The sequence below is a fragment of the Anomalospiza imberbis genome, chromosome 3, assembly GCF_031753505.1.
Source record: "Anomalospiza imberbis isolate Cuckoo-Finch-1a 21T00152 chromosome 3, ASM3175350v1, whole genome shotgun sequence".
Taxonomy (NCBI): Eukaryota; Metazoa; Chordata; class Aves; order Passeriformes; family Viduidae; genus Anomalospiza; species Anomalospiza imberbis.
Genome location: NC_089683.1, coordinates 48,822,660 through 48,841,280, shown reverse-complemented (window position 1 = coordinate 48,841,280; position 18,621 = coordinate 48,822,660). Strand labels below are relative to the sequence as shown.

Sequence of the window (18,621 nt, the reverse complement as noted above, 5' to 3'; positions counted from 1 at the left end):
TTCTGAATATTTGTTGTCACAAATCTCGGATATTAAAGGAAATCCAACATGAAATTCAAATGAAAACTTAAAAGCCTGTAATAGTATAAAATCACTTCCGAAGAAGTACTGAAATTTCTGAAGCCTTAAGTGATCAAAAACATGAAGCACCCAAACAATCCCTTCTGTACTTAGTTGGAAAACACAGCAAATAAATCTAACAAATTTACTTTTCACTTGCCTCTTTGGTACAGTTTTCACAATTAAGACAAATTTATCTCACTCATCACTCCTACATCAACATTAGGAACTACTAATATTTTGCACAAGATTGTTTTTCCTTTGGCCAGAAAAGCATCTTTGCTTTTTGTTTCTTATATCTGAAATTGCATATTAAAGATAAAAAATACATATAATAAATGTCATCTTCTGCCAAGACCATAAACTTGAGTTCAAAAACATGTCCTGTTATGGGCAATTTATGAAGTCTGCTACCATACCAGCCATGATTTTTTTACTTTTGTAATGAAATATTATCTTATAAACTGATTGAATATATTACAAATATATAATTTTAACTATATAGCTACAAATACTACAGTTTTCAGAAGTGTTAGGAAAATTACAGGGAGAGTCAAGTCTTCAGGAGAGAAAATAGCCTTTAAGATAAGAAATGTTATAAAATTCCGCTTTAAGAAGTTATATTTGGCAACATTTCCCTAAAAAAGCCATTGATTTTTCTGTCAAAAAAACCCCATCAAATCTGAAATTTTTCACCAGGAAATAATTATACAGTACTTCAAGCTCTTATTAATGCTCTGAAGAGCACACTTTGATTCCATAATACATCCACATAACTTGATAGTGTAAAATACATTGCCCCATGATGTTTTCTTTAAAATTGCTCTTTATTATATCTATAAAACAGCCACTAAATTCAACACAGTAGAGATAATATTAATCACCTTACAGTCACAAACTATTCCAGCAATAAGAATGAAGTATTGAGAATAAAGTGGATTCTCAAGTGATGTAATGCTTAGCTGGGATATCAGTTGCAGAGAGCTCTCTTGCAGGTATTACTAGGTAAGAAATGACCACATTGCAAATACCTGTGTTCATTGCCATCTGACCATGCTTTTCTGATAGTATTGTTTCATAGATTTTCCTTTATTTTTCATTTTTTGGAGTTATTTTTCACAATGGAATGTCTAAAATAACACAAGGCTATTTGGGAACCCCCTTCCTTTTGCAAGCCTCAGTTCTTCATTTCTTTACAAGGAGAAGAGTGGGTTAATACTCTTCATCAAGCTAAGTCAGGACAATCGTGCCTATCTGAAAGAGCCACCCAAGAAAAATATCATAGGGCAATTATCTAAGGCAATTACCATAGCTAAGACAATGAAAAGCAAAATCCATCAGACACCTGATTATGATCAAAAAAAAATCCTGTGAAAAAGAGAAGGGACATAGAGACACAAGGGCATACTGACAACAAATCAAAGTGAACTGCAAACACTCAGTGGATTTCAAAAAATAAAGCGGTCAGTCGTTCTGCTCCGCCACTGACAATGGCACCGCTAGGACGGCGTTTTGAGTTGGGAACTTTGCGTCCCCTCAACTGACCACTTAATAAGTTTGCCTTTGAAATTTTACCTTGACTAACTGTTAACGAGCACTTCTTTTCTCTGAAGGGTTAAACCCTCTACAAGGCATGGAGTTAAGTCAAAAAGCTGTGGTTTTAAGGCCAGATTCTGGGCTATGAAAGACACTGGGGCTTCCTGGTATGCAGATGATGGGATCCAGATTTGAGAGTTTCCTAAGGAAGTTATGAAAAATAAATCACTTTGTCAGCAGTGATAGAAGATTAGTACCCTGATTCTTGTATCACAGAAGGACCTGAAGCAAAAAGAGATGCTCCATGGGAATATCACTGTTAAGTGATACAGGAAGAAATTATCTCTGGTTCTTCTGACTCCCTGTTCAGTGCTTTAGCTCACAGAATTCACAGAATGTCTGGGTTGGGAGAGACCTCTTCAAGATCATTGAGTCTAACCCATGCCCTATCACCTCAACTAGATCATGGCATCGAGTGCCATATCCAGTCTTTTTTTAAACACATCCAGGGACGGTGATTCCACCATCTCCCCAGGCAGTCCATTCCAGTACTTTATCACCCTTTCTGTAAAAAACTTTTTCCCAATATCCAACCTATATTTCCCTTGATGCAGCTTGAGACTGTGTCCTCTTGTTCTGTCAGTTGCTGCCTGGTGAAAGAGGTCAACCCCCACCTGACTACAACCACCCTTCAGGAAGTTGTAGAGAGCGATAAGATAGCTACTGTACTATGTTATTAAATGCAAAATAAAACCACTGTGAAGCCTTTCAAAGTGATGCATGACAGAGTGTATAATTTTCTTGTATTACAATATTGGAGTAGTGCATATAATCTGTATTGTTTCCCTTCTGATATTACTGATCTTTATCTGATAAAACTTGTTCGTATCACTTACTATGCTTTCCTCTATTTTTAACACTCTTATGTATGCATGTGCCTCTGACAGAAGCTAGAAAGGATGAAAACATATTGCAAATTTTATTTGCAGATTCCAGATTTACATATAGAAATAGGTACCTGATTGACAAGTATAAGCATAAATGTCCAAGTGTACACACAAGCAGACACATATAAATAAAACTGAGCAATTACTTGTATGACTTCAAAGTTTAGACTTTTTTTGGATCTCATTAATTTCCAAAGAACACTTTTAAAAATTACTCTTTTTGCTGCATGATCCACACCTTTAAAAAAAGAAAAAGAGCTGTCATGGTTTGAAGAAAAGAATGAAAGAATTAACAAAAATCCTAAAAAAATTTAGTACAGTTGATTAGTGTTGATTTTGTATTAGCAGAAAAGAAAAAATATATTTATTTTGTGTATGAATGAGTTCCCAGGATAATTCATAACTACCAATCACACTCTAAGCCCCAATGGAAATATAGTAAGAAAACAAAACAAAGCAGTTTGGGACTATCTTGCTGGATTTTACCATTTGCATCTTGGTATCAATTTCCATTTTTGCTTGGAATTGCTCTGAAACAATTTTGTCAATTACATTTGAAAGGAATACAGCAAGTGGGACAGCTGAGGTGAACAAAAAGTGAGTTTTAAGAAGGTGCAAACTACACCTTGTGTCTAGTGAATGTTGCATCAGCCAAGGTAATTCTAACGTTAGTTCAGAATTCAGATCTGAGCTGCATATAAACATTTTACAGGAAATATTGTTAAAAATCATTTCAATTAACTGTGTGCACAAAAAAGAGTTAGCCTTTATTATCAACTTATTAATTTCTCTGCCTGAGAGTAACTCTGAAGTTATGTCTGTGAAGGAAGGAAAATAATTTGCTGAAGAGTATACAAGACGTTTTCCAATTCTAATTTATATTACACTATTACAATGCTGGTTTTGGGTGGAGAAACACTGTTATTAAAAAATAGTCCTCTGCAAATGTTAGGAAGCTCAAAACCTCTGTATTGTGTCAATACTACTAATCAAGAGTGCTAAAAAACCCATCAAAAATTAATACTGGAATTTCTTTCCCCAATTCATTTGGGTTTTACATACCATTACAAGATCATAAGGAATAGATTCAAAACACAGTTCAAGGACGTCCACATTACTGCATCAATCGCAGTAAGAAACCATTTGTCCTTCTAAAATGAGTTGAAATAGCAATAAAAATTGAAATATTGAGTAAAATAGTACATCAGAAATGTTATTAAAGATACCAAAGCAGTGAAATGAAACAGAAATAGTTATGATAAAGATGTTTTATTCCAGGAAAAACATGTGTTTACTATACAACTATTTATAAACTTGAAAAGTAAAAGCTGTGCTTAGTAGCCTACAGTGTACTTGCAAACATATTTGCTCTGGCAAGCACACATAATATTTTCAGCTGTTATAGTGAGTGTTCAGTGAATGCGCTTACCTTTAAAAGCTGATATTTTATAATTATGTTGGATAGCAGCCACCATGTCCTTCCAGAAGTCATATTTTTTCTGACCATCATGCTGTAAGTGTCAAAAGGAACCTAGTCATTATATAAAGTACCAGCTATTACAAGCTTTCATATTGAAACAGTGACAGAAATGCCATGAATTAACAAAATTATAAAGACAGTAGGATTCAGGACATCAGGATTCAGTAGTACCCAGATTAACTGTGGGTAACTGCAGACAAGTTATGTCCCTCTTAGAGGGTTACAATGGGAGGAGGAAGGGAAAAGGAAAAATGTTTAATATTTGTGAGGAACTCTAAAACATTACAGCCAAAAGGGGCATCAGCTAGAACAGCAACTTGCAGAACGAGCATCCCATCCCACTGACATTTGGGAAAAAGAAGTGCCTAGGGCTGCAGATACTGAACTTAATTAGCATGTTGACATTATCCCCAGCCTGGCATTCATACCACTTCCACCTTAAGAACTGGCAAATCCCTTCACTATGATTTAGAGGAAATGCCCTTCTGCCAAGAACCCTATCCTAAACATGGTATAAAATACTCATCCAGAAGCCTGGCTGAGCAGCACTTCACGGCATTGTGCTCTGAAGACTGCCAAACCAAAGTTCTGGCAGGGGGAGGTGATCCACGGCTGTGAACAGTCTCTCACCATTCCTAGAAAGCTTCCCAGGCACAGCAGAGCTCCAGTTGACCTCAGCTTTCCCTTCAGCCTCTCACGTGGGAGAGGAAAACCTCAACCAGCTGAGCCCCACAGCACTCTCAAACACCACAAATTTTAGTAGTGATGAATGAAACAGATGCAATTACACAGCTAGCCAGTATTACAGAGCAGAGGATTAGCTACAGATGCCGGAAGAGGTGCTCAGTTACACACTATTTTGGCAGCAGTAAAACAGGTGGTATAGTCTTTGAGTTTATGTGTCGTGGAAAGTATTTCTGTAATGCTGTTACAGACCTTCCACATCAGGATAAATTTCAAGGCAACTGTTAGCATTTTCAGGGCCCTCTGTGTATTGATACCTACACTGATACCTGAATAATGAGCCATTTTTTAAGCATAAAGTGTTTTGTAGAGAGGGAAACATTCAGAAACTGACAAAAACTCCACATCAGTGATCCACTTATCAGTGCCAAACAAAAACCAAAAACATGTAGCTTATATATACTGAAGTAAACTGCTATTTCAGGCCAAACCTGCCATGGAGGCTTCCAGAAAACAGTCTGCCTTTACTTTCATAAGCAGCAAGTCACACAAACAAGGTCTTTTGTGCATATCTGACAAGCATAGTTTGCTTATCATCCATCAGCTCTACAGGTTAAGAGCAGGAAAGACATGGTGCTATGGCTTTCAGAAGTTTTTTTTAATCCATTCCTATAGCAAACTGCCACAGAAATACATAAAAGAGCTAATAAAGAGAAAAGATTTCATATGTCAGCTTCAACTAGCCAAAGATGTTAACCAAGGGTGATTATTCAAAGCTATGTACAGAAGATACTGGGGACCATCTGTCTAGTGGCAATGCAAGTAGCCTAAGCTAGCACTCTTCTCGAGACAGACAGATTTAACTGTCTTCTCCCCTAACACTCCATGTGGCTGACTTAGCCCTTAGATTGGAATTTTGCAGTTTTTTTGCTTGTTTCTCTTAGAAAAAAAATCAGTGAACTGTACCAAAAGATCCTCAGAGTGCTGTTTTGAGGACAGATGGATACTAGTTTAAAACTGAGTATACTTCTTTCAAAACATTTGAACTCAGAGGAGATTAAAATAACTTAAACTAATTTCTTGCAGAACTTCAGTCATTGCATACAAGACATAAACGAAAACTGACCAATCCCAAAAAGCAGAGAGAAAACTGTATGCATGGCCATCCAGTCCACCATGATTTTGGTGTGATTACAAAATGTAATTTTATTAGTTGAACAACCAAGACAAAGCATTGTTTTGTTTAGCTCATCAGTGTGAAGACCAAAAATGCTAAGAAGCTCCCATGCTTTGTCTGAAAATATCTAAGTTCTGGCTCTGGACACAGCAGAAACAGATACATTTTTAACAGTGCAGGGCAGTCCAGCATCCAACTCATGTCCAAACCCATTTTGAACCCAAACACAGCAATTCTTGCATCTGCTTCCAGTAGAAGCTTTCCTGAATCTATAATGTTGTCTTGAAATGGTAAGAAAATAGCACTTTGTAAACAGGCACACAGGACAGGACACAGAAAGCTCTACTTTCTTTTAGAAATGTAGAAGAAGAAAATGTGATGGTTTCTAATCCTTAGGATGCAGCATTTTACAGGCATGAGTTCTGGGCTGGAGAGGCTGACCATCTCCTGCCTTTCATCTTTCTCAAGTGGCTGATGCTAACCATCCAGGGAATTACTGTAGCCCTCCTGTTGAAACAGGGCTGACATCCAATAAAATACTTGAGAACTGCCAGGAGATAAAGAGCTTGCATGACCCACTTCTCGTAGCTCTCCGGAGAAACGGCACAGGTTTAATTCCCTCTGGCTGAATACAACACTGATCCCAGGGCAGTGCTCCAGCCTGTGAACTAGTAACTGGATGTGAAAGCTTACTACACACATGCTTTCTGTCTTAATAAGTAGGTGATTTGTGCTGAGTCTAAATTAAATATAAAGTAAACACAATACAGGTGTCACAACTGCAACAGGTTTCTAAGCTGTGAACAGCTTAGGGGAAGGAGATTAATCAGGCAGAAAATTAAGAGTCTTACGGAGCACCTGTCCTCCATGCTTCCCTGATAAGCTAGTTTTAGCTAACTCTTCATGCAGCACTTGGACTTAGGCAGCAATCTACTCAGCATGCTATTTTGGAGTGAAGGCTAAAGCAGCAAGCCACCGAATATCCAATAAGACCCCAGACACTCATCTCACAGCTTGGATTTTCACTCTGCAGACAAGGTTAAGAATTGACAATTTTCAGGCCTGCAGCACTTTGGTACCTCTGGCCAGAAGAATACCTCAGTACTCTTTTGACACCAACACAGTTACTCTACGAGAAGAGCCCTATCCTACCTCTAGCTGCATGCAAGTTAAACCTTTTACACAACAAAACAATTATCACTAAATTTCAAAAGTGGAATTTAGGACATTCTGTCTAACTAAAAAGCACTAAAAAAGGTTCAAGCAGTTGTATTTTCCATCTTAAGAATTTAATTTACTGTTTAGCAGAGGAAAAAAAATTAAAAGATACTATGCCAGAGGTGTATTTATATGTTACACAGATCAATGTATTTAGGACAAAAATCAATCTTAAAAAAGGATGAAATGAAGGTTCATTCACTCTTTAACAACTTGCAAATTAGCAAATTGTGTAATTCAGGAAACTTATACTATATTTATTTCAAGCACAATCAAGCATAATTAAAGGAGACTTTAAGAACTACATTGTGCATACCCCAGGGTAAACTTGAGGAAACTACGTATTTCCATTAGTATCCTAGTTATTTGTGCCCTCTGGTGGAAGAACTTTTATTTTGAACATGCCATGTAGCTAACAATTATCTTCAGAGACAACTTTAATACCGTAAGTCCAACACGGAATAGTCCAAATGAGAAAAAGACCTTGATGCTGTTCAATACCCAATTTGTATGCGTTTAATAATGCATGCAAGAGATGTGGCTGTGGAAGAAAAAGATAATGCAATACATAATTTTCAAACAATCCAGTTCTTACCTGATCTAAGCTGTCCACAACCCTTGCACACAAGAGAGCTCCTGGCAGGTCAAAATAATTATCATACAAATAGTATTTAGCTGAAAAAAAAATATTTAGAAATATACTTTAAACACCCCTGTATTGTATACTGTAATCACAAATAAAAATTACATTTAAATAATAATATAAGCTCCTATTTGGATTTTACTGGTAATAAGCATTATCAGTTTCCCAATGTTCATTAAGAAAGGCTAACTTCTGATTGTCATAACTGGCAACTAAAAGTTGTTTATCTATATGAAGGCAGTAAGATTTCAATAAGACACTCAATAATAAAGAAAAGGGGGAGAACCATGAGTTTTAATTCAGGACAGTATCTTTCAAGTCTTCCAAAATATCTATCTCCCTAGCAGTGAAAACACAAGAAAAGTGTTTAAGAAGTTCAGAGACATTTGGACAGGTCTGACACACTCATGTCCTTTGCACACACATGCTGCGGACAAGTGCCTTGGCCCAAGGGGAAGCATGCTCACATTATTACATCAGTCCTCAAAACAGAACTGTATCAGGAGGGTGCAAATGTCCCCCCAGACTATGGTCATGCTCAACAAACTCTCTTCAAGAAGTGAAATGACTTAACAAGCGATTATTTTTTTTTCATAATCTTTTCTGTGTGGTCTCTCAGGTATATTCAAGTCAGCAAAATGGGGATTAACATTCACAACAGAGACCAAGTGCATGTTTCAGTTAAAAAGAAAAGCACATTTCCTAAATGACCAAAGGAAACCTCTCTCTTCCTCCATTTTGCAAAACATTACCTGCAGTTTAGAATAAGCATTACATTTGCAGTCAGCAAAATCGCAAGGAAAATATCTCCATTACATAACAAAATACACCTTAAGTGATCACTTCCTGTGTGTTACTCTCAACTGCCAAGATCAAACTAAAACAGAGAGGAAACACAGAGCAAGAATGCGACCTAGCCACAGCTCCCTCAAAGTGGCTCCTATCTTAAACACAGGAACTTCAAATGCAAGGGGAGAAGTTTTGTTTCTAGACTTGCTTTGTTCTTTGCACCTGCACCTAGGCCTCCAGTAACAGGACTGGTGGCAACAACTCAACAATTAAGAAAAATTTAAGATTTGTCCTAAATGAGACAGGATATCAGTCAGCAGGTATTGAGCAATTGTATTGTACATCACTTGTTCCTCTTGGGTTCCGAGGTTCTGTCTCCTTATCATTACAATAATTATTAGTACTATTATTAGCATATTTATTATTATAACATTTCATTTCAATTAAAAATTGTTCTCAACACATGAGATTTACCATTCTTTCTGATTCTCCTGCCTACTGGGCCTGGGTAGGGCGGGAGTGAATGAGCAGCTGTATGGTCCTCAGCTGTTGGCTTGGGTTAAATCATGATACTGGTTGTATCAGTCTACTTCATCACGAGACAGACTATAACCAAAAAATGCTTATAATGTCAGCTCATTTCTCTAACCATAAAATATATACCATGAAATAAATTTAAGATGATTTCTAGTACTAGAAGTTAAAAAAATATAAAAACAAAGTCTTCCCCAATACATTTACCTGTTCCAGCAATTCCCAGTTCAAGTATTTTTTACAAGTCTGTGTTAAGAACTAACAGCACGAGGCATTGAAGGGAGGAGAGCAATTTCAAAGAAGAGGATTTGCTAAAGTATAGCTACCTGTGCGTGAAACCATTCCACTGACTGTATTAAAATGCTTCCACTCCTTCCTTCCGTATATCTCCAGGACCTCTTCGACTGTCATGCTCTTTGTACCATGGCTTGCCCTATTTGATGCATTAAGTTGTTTATTAAAAAAAACCAAAACAAAACAGAAAAGAGTTGAAAACATCCAAACTACTACTCGTGCAAAGTAACACACTGCAGCTGAATTACAGTGCATGCCAGCTGATCAAAACTGACTCTCTTTATAGCTTAGAAGTTTCCCAGGACCTACTAAGCTTTTATCATATACATTCAGTTCTCGATAAAGGCCTTACTACACAAAGGTCTGGGTGGCTGGGGGCACAGCTACTGTGCCTCACCTGCTAACACAATCACTCTGTACTGCTCGAATGTTTTCAATTGTGTCAGGACACACGCTATACTTGAGCTATCAATATACACTGCACAATAAAGCACAGTGCAGAAAGCCTATACATCATTCTGAAGCCTGGTAACATCACAGAATGCAGGGCAGAACTATGGAAAAGTGCTAGTTTGAGCCCTGCAATAAGCTTTTTAATACATAAGTACACACAAGCCTTTTTAGGCATTAAAAATTAACTACTCAGACCATGAATTTGGGTCCCATTTTGAAGAAAATGTAGGCAATGCCAAGAGAGGTAACCCTGTACCATGCTTCCCTTTAATGAGGTATATACCCTGTTATCTTGAATTCTGCATTTAGTACTCCAAAATTCATGCTATTAAATGAATTTTAGGATACACAGCAATGACTCAAAAGCATTTCTTTCTTCTTTTAATGAGATCTGACTTTCCTTAGCATCTTCAAGCTCCTTCAGGGAGGGAACAGAAAAAAAAATACAGTCTGTCTTGCATTCTGAACTACACAGCTTTTCAATCTTTAACAAAATTAGGGAGAAATAGGACTAGGATTGATATATTTTAGATACATTTACTTTTCAGATTTTTGATTCCAAATAGCAGTCTTCTATATTAAAAAAAACAAAAGGAAGGAAAGAAAGAAGAACCAAGGATCTACTGAAAGTGACGACTGAAAGCAAAATAGCTTTTAAGAGGAAATCCCCCAGAATTCTGAAAGTGAATGTATCAATTTCTGTGGTTAATTTATCTCAGGCTGTTTAAATTATAAGTTGTAAACTTGCAGAATTTTGAATGTCTATGGCACAAAGAAAATAGACATTCCAGTCATTAGTATTAGTCATTAGTACTGCCCCCCAAGCCAGGTTACTCACAATCCAAAGAAAAACCTTACCCAGGATTTTAGCAGAACTGGACAAAGAGTACATTGGTAGCCACCAAAAAAATGAATTCACTTTCAAGATCAATGTGTCCTCAGAGTCTCAGATTTTATTAAAAATTAGATATTATTTACTGCCAGCTAACATTAAAACATTACCAAAAGATTCCATATGTAACATTAAGAGAAACTAAGCACCACAATATCAGAGTATTTAAACCTCTATATCAAATAAATGAATGCATGCTGAAATAAGTCTTTTAAATATTTATAAAATTGAGAGATGGCATTTAGGAAGGAGATAAAATGTTAGTGTATTTAACAATACAACTTATATTTAACAATATAGACTTATTGTCAATATTACCTTAAAACTGTTCCATCTTCTGCAAGTTTCAGGAAGTTTCCTTCTTCAATGTCCAACACCAAGCCTTTGCAACTAAGAATAAATTTAAGGAAGAAACAAAAAATTAATGCTTTCAGAGGACTGTCTTCTTATCTATCAGTGATATGCAGTTACAGATGCTACGGTGCTTCTGTAGCTAAGATGCTACAGAAAACCAAACAAGTCACAACCCTTCAAATACTTCCATGCTTGAATAATCCTCTCTATATGAAAGTGCATATTATTACAATTAGGACTAGATTTTCCTTACATAGCAAAATCCTACTAAATAAACCCAGTTCCACGTCCAGTAAATTTAGAGACTGTTGTATAGATTGGTTGGAAGTTTAAAGTCCAAACATATAAAACTAAGAAATGTGCTATTTAAGTCACTTCTATTAAAGACTTTTTTTTTTGTGGCAACTCCTCTAGTTATTACTTGACTGATTACACCAGTTATTACAGAAAAGAGGGGTAGAACATTGCTCTAAATGATGCAACTCGATAATCTAAGAACACATGAAGCAGAAGCATTACCATGTTAGCCAGCACAAACAAGGGGAAGAGTTGACAGTGTTGGAGACACTTGGCAAGAATTTCTAATTCTCCCTAATAAATCTTTATCTTCCAGATTTGCTTAGGTTCTTTGAAAAATTAATTCAGAGTTCAGTGGTTAGAATACAAATGAATAAACGAGACTGAGGAAGCACTGACACCTTCATCCTCTATGAGGCACCCAAAAGAAAGAATATATATGAAGGCAGCAAGCAGATGCCAAACTTTCATGAATGACTCCTGGGCAAGAAGCAATGACACACTTATTACCAGGATGGTGGACTTGCAGGTCCATGTTAATGAACCTCCTGCTTCAATAAGAGACCAAACCCAAGATATCTAGAGCTGAAAAAAAGGTTTTCTTGCATCATAGCCTCAAAATATGATAAATAGATACATTGCTTGTCTCATGGAAGTTGAAATCACTCTCACTGGAAACTGTCTAGTCAAATAATGAATTGTAAAAAAACATTACACAAGAATACATACATTACTTTAAAAAAATCCATGTGTATCTATATCTAATGATTATTTGGCCTTCAAGTCTCCACCCCCATGGCCTAGATAATAACCTTGTAAAGTTAAAAGATCAAGATTCAAGTTAAGTTCCTGCTCAGAGACCACTGAGTTCAGAGCAGGAACTTGGGTTTCAGTCTTTTTCATCACAGCTTTGTGCCTGATATGCTACCTCCAGGCATGTCACCTTTCTGTGGCTTCTCAGAAGGCTATTGGGAGTAATCTGCTTTACACAAACAAAAAAACTTCTGTTGAGATAAAAATGACTGAAATCTGATGGGTACTGTTGAATAGAATGTAGAAGACAAAGATGATACATAAAATAAGAGAGTGAGACTAAAAGGCTTGTGTCCAGACATCTGGAAGCACAGACAAAGAAAGCTTGGGTGCTCAGTTCTCTCTTCAAAATACCATGTTAGTCATATTTCATGACAAGTACTTTTTAGAACAAGTGTTTGAAATTGTAATTTTGGATTTATCCATTGGGCCTGATAATCATAACATCAACTGCCTAATAAATGAAGCTGGTTTCTGAGCTTTGTATAAAAGTTACAGTATGAAGGAATGACATTATTTTCAATGTACTCACCAGAAGTCTAAGCTGTCTGGAGCTAGAGTCAGCAAGTCTTCATCATATCCCTTCTCTGTTACCAGATACTGGGCAAAACTATCATATATTAGCTACAAATGAAAAAAACATTGCATTCATTATATCCATTAAATGAGATCAAAGACACCTCTTCCTTGAGAAGTGGCAAGTATTAACACCTCCAAAGCAAAATCGAACCATGGAGCTAGGGGCTCTGTAACACTGCCTCCACTGGGAAATAGTGCCTGAGGCTATTTCTCTCATGACTGGAACACATACAAGAGTTATGGTGCAATGTGCTCACCCCAACCCAGATTACAACATTCTACTTTACAGTCCTTGTGCTTCAAGACTGTTGGGAAATCAAGATGGTAAGTACTTAAGGGTTGGTCACTATTTCCCCCTCCCCAATCATCCTTTTTGCTTTATTCTTTTTTTTTTTTTTTCCAATTTTAAATGTTGTGGTTACTGAGATTCAACAAGCAGCTTCTAAACCAGTAAACATTTATCCTTAAGGGCATTTTAAAAGTATTTGAAGAAATTTATTCTGAAGAAAATAGGCAACTAACGAATAAACAGTTATTATTTCTAAGTTCAAATGGCCTAGCATGATACTCAGCAATTTATTAATGTACTGTGCTGGTAAAGTTTTACAAGAAGCTCTATGGAAGATGCTGCCGTGTCCTTAAAGACTATACAAAAATAGTAATTGCTTCCCTTTTTTCTCGTGGTTCTTTCATTAAAGTTGTTCCCTCGCCTTTTTTCTTTAATTAGAACAGATGCTGTTGGAATTAGTATGAATAACGTCTGAGAAAAACAAATTATGAAAGCCAGTGCTGACATACTAAGAACTACATCCTCAGCTGGGCCTGTCAGCCTTTTAAAGTATTTCTTATTTCCAAGAGATAAGGAGGCATGCAACGGGCATGTGTCAGTCCGCCTCTGTCTGCTGTGAGAAGATGAAGAATGCACCAAGTTTAGTAAGTTTTGGGATTTTTTTCTCCACTTTGTTCATTGGTTGGTTAGCATTTTTTAAAAAAAACTCCTATAGTTAGGAATTGTCTAGTGTTTGCCTTCATCAGACAGAATTTTTATCAGCAAGAACGGGCTTGCGTATGGCAAGAATACGGAAGGTAAACCTAGTGTTACACAGTTGCCACCTTGAAATTTAAGAGCTCATAAATTTTTTTTGTTACTGTTGAGTCCTCCTTGGTAAGCTAGATGCCTCTCCACTTAAGTTCACACAGAGCTAAGGGAAGCAATACACTTTTTCAGCACAGGATGTCTATTAATAAATGAGACAGCTCATAAACATTTGTTTCCATACCAAATTCTGAAATTATCTTGCAATTAACGTGGGAGTCCTGTGCAGTGCAAAATGCACTGTAAGTGAATGGAGGCAACGAAAGGGGGAGAGTGAGACACCATGAGCATCCGCGACACAAGATAGCTCCAGAACGCAGTCCTGACATCAACAGAGAAGGACGAGTCAATGGAAGATTACCAGGGAGTTTAAAAACGAAAGTGACAAGGGCGGGACCGCACAGCACAGGCAGCACTTTCTCAGAAAGGGACCACAGGGCTAAGTCAGAGGTGCCGGGTGCCTCTAAACTCGGCGTTTTATTGTAAGCACCAGAAAGTTCGCAAAGGTCTCCTGTCCAAAGTGCTGCGGGCTCCTCGCTCTGCAGCATCTCTGGATTTAGCGGGCGGGCTCTACCTTTTCCTCAGGGCCGCTACGGCCAGGAAAGATGAACCATTTTCAAGGAAGGAGACATGGCTGTCCCCTCCGCTCGGGTAGAGAGGCCTGCTGAGGAAGCGCCCGGCGAGACATGCACTTGCGATTCTCTTATCTTCCGTGGACGTCTGACACAGCCGGCCCCGGGCTCGCTGCCCCCGCCGGCGGGGTCCCGGCCCCGCGCCCCGGGACGCGGCGCTTTGCCTTCGGCGGGGCATGCGGCGGGAGCGGGGCGGAGCGGGGCCCCTCCCGCGGCTCCCCTCGGCCGCGCCGCGCCGCGCCGCCCGCACTCACCCGTGCGCTCTGCGGGAGGTGGTACCGGCAGAGCGTGTGGTCCAGGTCGAAGCCCACCACGTCGCACTCAGCCAGGGAAAAGTGCTGCTGCATCGTCGAACCGCCGCCGCCGCGGGCGGGCGGAGGACGAGGAGGAGAAAGAGGCGGGAGGAGTAAGGAGCGCGGGCGGCGCTTCCTGCGGAGCCGAGCCGGGCAGAGCGGAGCGGGGCCCGCGGGCCACCCTCGGCCCGCTCCGCCCCGCCCCGCCCCGCCCCGGCGGGGCCGCCCGCACCTGCGGCACAGCCCCTTGGCGAGCCCGGGGATGGAGGGGCGGGCGCAGGGAGGATGGCCGGAGGCGTGTCCAAGCGCTCGAATTCGAAAAACATGCTTCCCGCCGCGGCTTTGTGCGCTTGGGAGCAGGCGTGGGAACGGAGGGTTCCCGCTCGTCTGGCAGACCGCGAACGCGAGCCTTCGGGGGGTGTGTGCTGGGACCTGGTGAGCAGGGAGCAGGCGGAGAACAGGAGTCAGCCTTGGTTAGTGATAGGACAGCCGGTGCCACACCGCAAAGGCCCTGCAGGGGACAGTTAGCATATGTAAGTAGGAAAGCTCTACTTACTAATTCGTAAGCGCAAACAGCACTTGCGATGACACCAAGCTGTGTGATGCAGTCGACTTGCTGAAGAGAAGAGAAGGGAAGGGATGTCATCCAGAGGGACCTTGACAGGCTTGAGAGGTGGGACTGTGTGAAACTCCTGAAGTTCAGCAAGGCCAAGAGCAAGGTCCTGTACCTGGGTCAGGACAATCCCAAGCACAAGTGCAGGCTGGGCAGTGAATGGAAGGAGAGCAACCTTGAGTAGAAAGACCTGGGGGGTATTGGCAGAGGAGAAGCTCAACATGACCCAGCAATGTGCACTTGCAGCCCAGAATGCCAGCTGTGTCCTGGGATGCACCAAAAGAAATGTGGGGAGCAGGACGAGAGAGGGGATTCTGCCCATCTACTGCGCTCCTGTTATGTCCAGCTCTGGGGCCCCCAACATAAAAAAGATGTGCACCTGTGAGTCCTGAGGAGGGTTATGAAGATAATCAGAGGACTGGAGCACCTTTCTTATGAAGACAGGCTGAGAGAGCTGGAGTTGTTCAGCCTGGAGAAGAAAAGGCTTCAGAGAGACATGACAGCAGCCTTCCAGTACCTAAAGGAATCTACACGAAAGCTGGAAAGGGATTTTCTACGAAGGCGTGTAGTGATAGGACAAGGGCTTTAAACTGAGGGTATGTTTGGATTAGATGTAGGGAAGAAATTCTTTCCTATAAGGATGGTCGGGCACTGGAACAGGTTGCCCAAGGAAGTTGTGGATGCCTCATCCCATGAATAGTTGAAGGTTAGGCTGGATGGGGCCCCAAGCAGCCTGGTCTAGTGGAAGGTGCTCCTGTTCATGGCAGGAGGGTTGGAACCAGAATTCCATAGGTAATTCCATAGCTACCTTTTAATTTATTGACAGTTTTGGTAATTAAAAAAAAATAAAATAAGAACAGTACAGTCTATGTCCAGAATACATAAACAAATGAGCTTTTGATAGGTACCTGTTGAATAAATAATGCTGTAGTGCAATTAGAAAAAAAAGTGCTGTCTGAAAGAAAGTACTGTATTTGGAGAAAAGCAAGCAGATGAGAGTTGCATTGAGGTAGTCTTGTTCTCAGTGGTTGAACTTGAATATAGCTAAGGCTAGACTCAGAACGCTAAAACAACTGGGCTTGACAGCCTTGTTGGAAGGACCTCCTTATTCTTCAATTCTTTTCTCTCAGTAGACCAATGATGGCATCAAAACTTTGTTTTGATTCACAAAACATTAAAAATTCTATTGTAAACACATATATTGTAAATACATATATTGTAATATATTGTAAATACATATATTTTCTTTTTAAATTCTTGTATGGCTATAAATAGAATAATATAAAAGGTAATTGAATTGAGAGCAGTTGTTAAAAAATATTGACTACAAGTAATCTTTTCCAGTTTTGTCTGCCTTTGCACAGCTGTAAGTTCTGTGCTTTGTAGGTGGATAAGTTGGAGTTTATAACCATAGTATTGTGCACCAGAAATTTTGATTATATCAAATTATGATTTGATTTTTGCAGGATCACTCAATGATACTTTGGTATTACAGAGAAAAACACTTTTGAAAATACATTCAAATAGTAAATAGATACAATTTTCTTATATATTAAGAGCTACAATGTACTTATATATTAAGATTCAGTTTGCTGTGTTCAGGTTGACACAGATGAGAGAAATTTACTAGCATGACCTCTCATATGCATTTAAAAATTCCACTGAGAAGTTCAGTATCAGATTAGGAAATTAACTAGACAGGAAAATATATAGAAACTAGGAATAAAATTCAAAAATGCTAGTAGTAGGGCAGGATGAGCATTTAAGATGTCACAGCAAGATAAAAATAGATTACACATAATTTTACCAAAGCCCGTTGTACAGCAGCTTCTCTCTAGGGTTTTCAGAATCTTCCACAGACATTAATATACTTTCTAATGCTGCTCTGTGTATGTATATATATATATATATATATATATATATATATATATATGCATACCATATAATATATACTCCATACATTATATATGTATACATGCCGTAAATTATGTATAAATAATGATACATACATATGTTTCAGACATATGTTAAAGAAATACATATATGCATAAGCACATTTTAAAAAAAATTGACATGTGTGAAACTTGAGCATCCAAAAAAGGTACATCCAGGACCTCACACACAACAGGGATAATAACTATCCAGATGATGCAGCAGCTGAGAACTTGTAGCACAACACAATTTACCTTCCTAAAGCTGCTCACTTCAGAAAACACAGAGCAAATTCCTGTCCCACTGAAGTTGATGGCCACAATTTTGATTGACTTCAGAAGGTTCAAAAGGTCACCCACAGTTAGTGTTTCATGCTGTTCTCACATAAAGTTTGTCTGCCTTGAAGATTATATCAGTATAGCTATCTTATTCCAGTTACTTTTTTTTTCCCCCTGAAAAAGATTCAGGTAGTTTCCAAAATTGTGTTTAGGTTATGGCATTTTCTTGCTATACCAGTAAATCATTTTATACAAAAACTCACCAAAAAAGCAACTTAACACACTGAAGTATTGAAGCATCTGAATAGATATTGAAAACTATGTATTCATTGATAGAGCCATTGGATGGTTTGGGTAAAAAGATCATCTAGTCCAACCATCTGGTCACTGAATTCATTGTTAGCTGAATGTTATCTTGAACATGCAGATTTTGTGAATGCTGGACAATTATACTGACAGCAATGATAAGCTATCATAGAATTTACAACACAATAGTACTAATCATACTTATCTTAAACCACTTTGTGCAGGGAACAATATTTACCCATGGAGGGATTCAGCAAGTTAAATTTCAGATACATGAAGCTGAAGATTAAATCAGAAGTTTGACAACAAGAAATAGAGAAAATACTAATGAAGAGAATTGCTTTTCAGTTCTGGGGAATGAGAAGATAAATGAGAGAATAACATTTTTTTCTTCAGTATTTGCAGCACAAACCTGGTAATAGTCTTGGCCATCTACTTTCAGCACATATACACCACATTTTATTTCTTTTTCTTTTGTCTTAAAAGTATTTTGTCTCTCAGTTTCTTCCTTTCAGATGAATTCTTTAAATATACTGACATCCCATTCTAGGGCCTTTCTCAGAAAGGACCAGTCTTTAATAAAAATCCTCTGCAAAAACTGAAATACCTTAATGTGTTCACAGCACTCTTTCAGCCCTGTCCTTCAGGTTTGATGGTGCCATGACACACTCAGAGATGTCCACATAACTGAAGTTGAACTGTTGGGCTATCAGGTCTTAAC

At 38.7% G+C, this 18,621-nt stretch overlaps 1 protein-coding gene across 1 annotated transcript in view; it reads right to left on the bottom strand.

Annotated features, from left to right (window-relative positions):
• The window catches only part of NT5DC1 (5'-nucleotidase domain containing 1), a 127,879-nt gene extending 112,883 nt beyond the window's left edge, over window positions 1–14,996 (bottom strand). The window contains exons 1-6 of the mRNA XM_068184295.1: window positions 14,733–14,996; window positions 12,704–12,795; window positions 11,026–11,097; window positions 9,395–9,501; window positions 7,698–7,777; window positions 3,973–4,054 (exon numbers count right to left, since the gene is read on the bottom strand). Of these exons, the coding sequence (XP_068040396.1) occupies window positions 3,973–4,054; window positions 7,698–7,777; window positions 9,395–9,501; window positions 11,026–11,097; window positions 12,704–12,795; window positions 14,733–14,825 (526 nt within the window). The 5' untranslated portion in view covers window positions 14,826–14,996. The remainder of the gene's footprint in view (window positions 1–3,972; window positions 4,055–7,697; window positions 7,778–9,394; window positions 9,502–11,025; window positions 11,098–12,703; window positions 12,796–14,732) is intronic.
• Window positions 14,997–18,621: the final 3,625 nt, after the last annotated feature.